Genomic DNA, 5,262 nt, shown 5'->3' on the forward strand with positions numbered 1-5,262 from the left:
TCAAATAATTCCCTGTGATCCGGTTGTTGTTTTGACATTTAATTTTTTTTTAATTGAAGCTACAGCATGGTGCAAAGCTATGAACTGGCTACTATAACTGTACACAACAATCCAATCGCCATGCATTTATCTCAATCACAACAAGAACCACTGTTCTATCTATAACAAGACGGTGTTATGGACATTCAAAAGCAACTTTAAAAGGAAAGAAAAAGAAGTCCAACCCACGAAGCTGTAATGGCCCAACTTTAAGAAACAAGATTCATGTCCCCTCCTTGATTGACCGACCTGCTTCATCATACCACCATTGAACCCTTCCATTTGCACCACCATGTTAGAATTCTCATCCAGGCAATAATATCTTTAATCAAATCAGAGAAATAAATATCTCCTCGCACTGCCCATCATTGTGCTTGATCCGTGTGGAGTGTTCTTACATCACAAGAGATGCATGGTTCATTAATTGACTAAATGGCTTAATTACATGATATCTTTACTACCCTTTCAACTTCGTTAAGACAATACATTTTAAAGATGATTAAAAAATAAAATAAAAACATGTTTTTGTATTTTTTTAATTTAAAATGATAAAAATCCATTTTAAAATTATCTTAAAAATAAATTTTTATTTATTTATTTCCTTTTAATGAAATATATTTTTCTATATTTTATATCTTGTTTTACTGCCTTGAGTCAAATAGCTAAAGCAGGGAAGCTTTTTGTATTTATGGACTATATAGTTTAGGTATTGTTTGACATTATGATCAAACGATGCTTTTGAAAATTCTTGAATCTTTTTAGTTTTGAATTATTTTCTTATGCTTTTAAATGTCAAGAATAAATTTAAAAAAATAAAAAATATTATTTCAATATATTTCAAAATAAAAAATAATAACCAATATTTCCAACGTATATTACGGTAATCCACCACACCCCCACCAACTCTTCAACTGCTAAACCATTTCTACAATGTGATGAGGATCGTCTTACTTACGGTCTTGCCCCACTTGAGTGTGCCACGTGCCATGTAATTGGCCTGTAAAGGCATACATCGATTGTGCTCCGAAATCATTCACTCATAGGCAAAATATCTATGCAGACAGATTGAATGATTAAAAGCATACAAAGAGAATGCAATCATATTAATCTTCTTCTTCTTGAATAAATGGTTAAAATTATTTAAAGTGACATTTATTTATTTATTTATTTATTATATTACTAAATTCAGGATTTTGTAAATTGAGTACTTAATACGATGGCTAGCCTGAATTATATTAATCCAATTCAGAAGGTTAGATTATTAATTAGGGTTCAGATCATAACTCTAATATTTAACGAATTCTAATTAAACTGTTCGTTAAGTTCGCAATATCTATCACTTGTACGTGTGTGGCTTATAAGTGAAGAATATGGTAATTAAGTTTGCAAATCTAATTTAATAGGATAAATTAAATGGAAAGAAATTAAAAAACAATCAAAAGTTTAATCATTGACATATCTCCCTGGTGACGGTACCTACATCTCCTATTCTAATTGCTTTCTTTAATCATCGATGGTAAGTGATCGACTGCTTTTGTGGGTAAACGTAATATATAATGCTTTGCTAATAATTATATATATATAAAAAAACAAAACTAGTTGAGGGAATTATTTGGACCATCATCATCCTGTTCTTTCGAAAACATTTTGAACCTATCTTGCTCTTCTCTTTTAGAGTTTTGAAGACCATGTCATGCATGGATTTGCAGACCAAGAGCTTCACCAAACATTCCTAAAGCCTCATCATATTTCGTTTCTCTTACTAATAACATTAATCCATGCTTCATGTTGTTCATTCAAGTGTGGTTAAGTCTTACATAAGCATGAGATTTTATGCATAACTTGGTTAATTATTTGTACATTTCATGGCCCCAATAATCTTTTGAATGCCCAGATGACAAATACGAATACATTGATTAAGCTCATTAGATCATTATACGACTGCATGCCTCTTTTGGTTGAAATGTACCGTGTGGGCTTCAAATTCTTGTGAAAATCTCGGATTTTAACTTTTAATCTTTCTATAGATTATGTTATCTCATTGCCTGTAATGCACAAAACATAACCTTTGCCTACGACAACTTATAAAAGAAATGCTAAAGAATAAAAGATATATTTAAAAGGGGAAAGAAAAGAAGTAAAATCATTCTTTTCAGATATTAAGAGAGATGAGAGTGATAATATATTCTTAATTTGTTTGAACAAATGAAAAATAAAATAATTTTAGATGATATAATGTGTAAAAGGCTTACACTTTTTTAACCTTCCACGTGTACACACGCATGGCAATCTTTTATATACGTCGCAGCACCGCTGTAGCGCACTGGGGATGATGATGGTGCACGTGAACATAGCAGTGTTTGTATTTTAAAATATTTTTTATTTTTTAAAAATTATTTCTAATATTAATATATTAAAATTATTGAATAATTAAAATACCCTGTGAAACACGGGCTCAGCGAAATCCAGCTCGTCATTGAAAAAACAAAAAAAAACAAAAAAGGCAAAAAAAAGAAGAAGAGAGAAATCTCTGTGTAGCTCCATTCTAGGAACTTAGGGTAGGAGAGTTCGGCCGTTTAGTTAGGTTTGACTTCAGCTTCCAGAAGAAGGCACCCACGGACAACCTCTGGGGCCCACCATTTATGGTTTTTTTTTTTACTTCTTGACTTTCTCCTTCGTGTCCATACATATCGATAAGCAGAAAGACATCCCTTGTGTCTCCTGGCACTGGGATACATACGTAGTTGTTTGAGATGTGTCTGCAGGCTGCTGAGTGCGGTATTTTGTTTTTTAAAATATTTTTATTATTATATTATATTTTAATTAAAAAATATTTTAAAAATCAAAGCTACGACTAATCCTCGGAGAGTATAATACCGTGTGCTAGCAAGTTGCTCAACCACTTTGGTCTCTTTCTCATTCTCGTATGTTTAAATCATACAGAAAAATCCATTCCATAAGAAGATAACCCAATGATGGCTCGAGGATATGGAAAATTAATCTATGATGGATGAACAAACAAATCTAGTTTCATGAGGGGAAAGAGGTGTTGGGACACGTGTATGGTTGGCAGTACAACCTACCCTCGGAGCGAGGCGCCAGAAGAGTACCACAACTGTGAATTGAATAGTATCTATCAAAACAGAAGGTGAGGAGTGCCCATCGAAGGCAGCACATGGAGATGAAGGATTGGAGGTAAGGTCAGCACTTGGAAATGGCCCCAACAACAATTTTGATGACGACAGCACCACCTTCAACGCCCCAATTTCACTTCTCCTCTTATTATTGGTCTCTAGATATACGGACAATTTGATTATTCTCTCACATTTCACTACCTGATGAGATGTGATAAATCTTCATTTATACGGCTCTCTCTCGGATATCTCCTTTCCCCATCCAGTCTGTTCATTCACAGTACTACTCTCTATTCCATCAAGCCCATCAGGTTCAGCTCAAAGCAAAGACCAAACCATGGCAGAAAAGGTAAGTGCATGGATGGATATGGAACTTGATTGATTATGAATTAGCCCTTTTGGTTTCTTCTTCTTTTTGTGTGGTGCTGGTCATTGTTTTTGTCCCCATGTACCTCACCATCCATCTTCTAGACCAATATCGATCATCTCTGTATCCTATTCTTCCTTGTCAGATAATGTTTCTGTTCTTCAGATTTTCTTGTCTCTGAATCATGACAGTTGTCGTGTGTGTGTGCTGTTATTACTGCAGGTCACAACAATGGTGATCAGGGTCGATCTTGAATGTAAGAAATGCCGCAAGAAGATCAAGAAAGTGCTGTGTAAAATCCCTGGTGAGTCTCTCTCTCTCTCTCTCTATCCATGTAACTTAGTTTGAGTTGTATAATGAAAGAAAAGTGAATTAGTTTTGTGGATTGTCAACAAGAAATTCACAACCAGATATATGACACGAAGGCATGCACAGTGACAATCACTGTGGTTAGCAGCTGTCCTGAAGAGGTCAAGAAAAAGATCTGGTGCAAAGGAGGTAAGGCTGTCAAGGGCATTGAGATCAAGGTGCCAGAAAAGCCTAAAGCACCAGAGAAGCCTAAAGAACCAGAAAAACCTAAGCAACCAGAGAAGCCTAAGCAACCAGAGAAGCCTAAAGAACCTCCACCGGCCCCGAAACCAGCTCCGAAACCCCCTCCACCACACCCGGTTCCAGGGCACCCGCCACCGGTCTACCCAAGGACATGTTGTAGTGAATGCTATCAAGGGTTTGGTGGAGGCCCATGTTACCATGGTTATGGCGGGCCAGCTCCCCATTATGAACCTTATGGAAGGCCAGTGTATGATAGTTGGGGTGGTGGTGGATGTAGCTGCCAAAGAAGTGGTTATTATGAGTGTAGATGTAATTATGTTTATGATCATTACCCCTCTTCATGCAGAATCATGTGAAGGGAAAATCCTGTCCAAAACACCGATGCCCATTGAAGATTATTGGATTCAAAGTACCATCCATTGGATTCAAATCCAAAGATATACTGATGACATAGTGTTGTGCCAGTGATTAAAGCGTTCACATTTCATCGTTATACATGATCATTACTCACGATCATGTCGTAGCCTCCTCTAGCTAGCTGTCTTGTGTTGAAATGTTGGGTCAAACAATAAAAAATCAAAACTTTTATTATTGTTTGGGCAGTCTAAAAATGTTTATTTAAAATAGCTTATTCATACCTCGATTCTAGACCCTCAACAAATTAGGTCTTATTCTAAATAGGACTGGATCGAATCTCGCGTAAATTCTACTACAAACCTAACTTACACTATAAGATAGAGTTACTATCTTCAAGGAAGTCAATATGGCGTCACACTCTGTACCAATTATCGATCAGTGTAACACCTATCTTTCTTGTTAATGACTATCTTCTATCTACATGTATTTTTAAAGGACACTTACCTTCTCAACAATGACTTTTTTCATCAATTTATCTTCTTAAAGAATGCTAACATTTTATGTCAATCATCCTCGAGTGCCAATATTTTCACCAATAACATAACAAAGTACAACAATCAACGACTTTATTTTTCAGATCACCTGTAATGAAAATGAGTTATTATTCATTATTAGTGCACCCTCCAGGAGATAAAATCAAGTGATTGAGGTGTATAAATATCTCGAGTCATTAAGTAGATAATCCCAATAAAAAACATTAAACAAAACACAAATTCACTCAAGAAGAACAGCATATGTCACTCTTTTTTCATT

General features: G+C 35.2%; 1 protein-coding gene across 1 annotated transcript; it reads left to right on the top strand.

The window, feature by feature from the left end:
* Nucleotides 1–3,006: 3,006 nt before the first annotated feature.
* Nucleotides 3,007–4,508, top strand: LOC105120119 (sulfated surface glycoprotein 185-like). Its single transcript, XM_011018307.1, has 3 exons — nucleotides 3,007–3,522; nucleotides 3,763–3,844; nucleotides 3,937–4,508. The coding sequence occupies exons 1-3, from the start codon at nucleotides 3,511–3,513 to the stop codon at nucleotides 4,446–4,448; spliced, it is 606 nt and encodes a 201-aa protein (XP_011016609.1). The 5' UTR covers nucleotides 3,007–3,510; the 3' UTR covers nucleotides 4,449–4,508.
* Nucleotides 4,509–5,262: the final 754 nt, after the last annotated feature.

The sequence above is a fragment of the Populus euphratica genome, unplaced genomic scaffold, assembly GCF_000495115.2.
Source record: "Populus euphratica unplaced genomic scaffold, PopEup_1.0 scaffold4917.1, whole genome shotgun sequence".
NCBI lineage: Eukaryota > Viridiplantae > Streptophyta > Magnoliopsida > Malpighiales > Salicaceae > Populus > Populus euphratica.

Excerpts from the sequence above, each read along its gene's own strand:
- LOC105120119 (XM_011018307.1), top strand. Across the intron at positions 3,845-3,936 it reads AGTGCTGTGTAAAATCCCTG|AAATTCACAACCAGATATAT; the intron begins GTGAGTCTCTCT and ends ATTGTCAACAAG.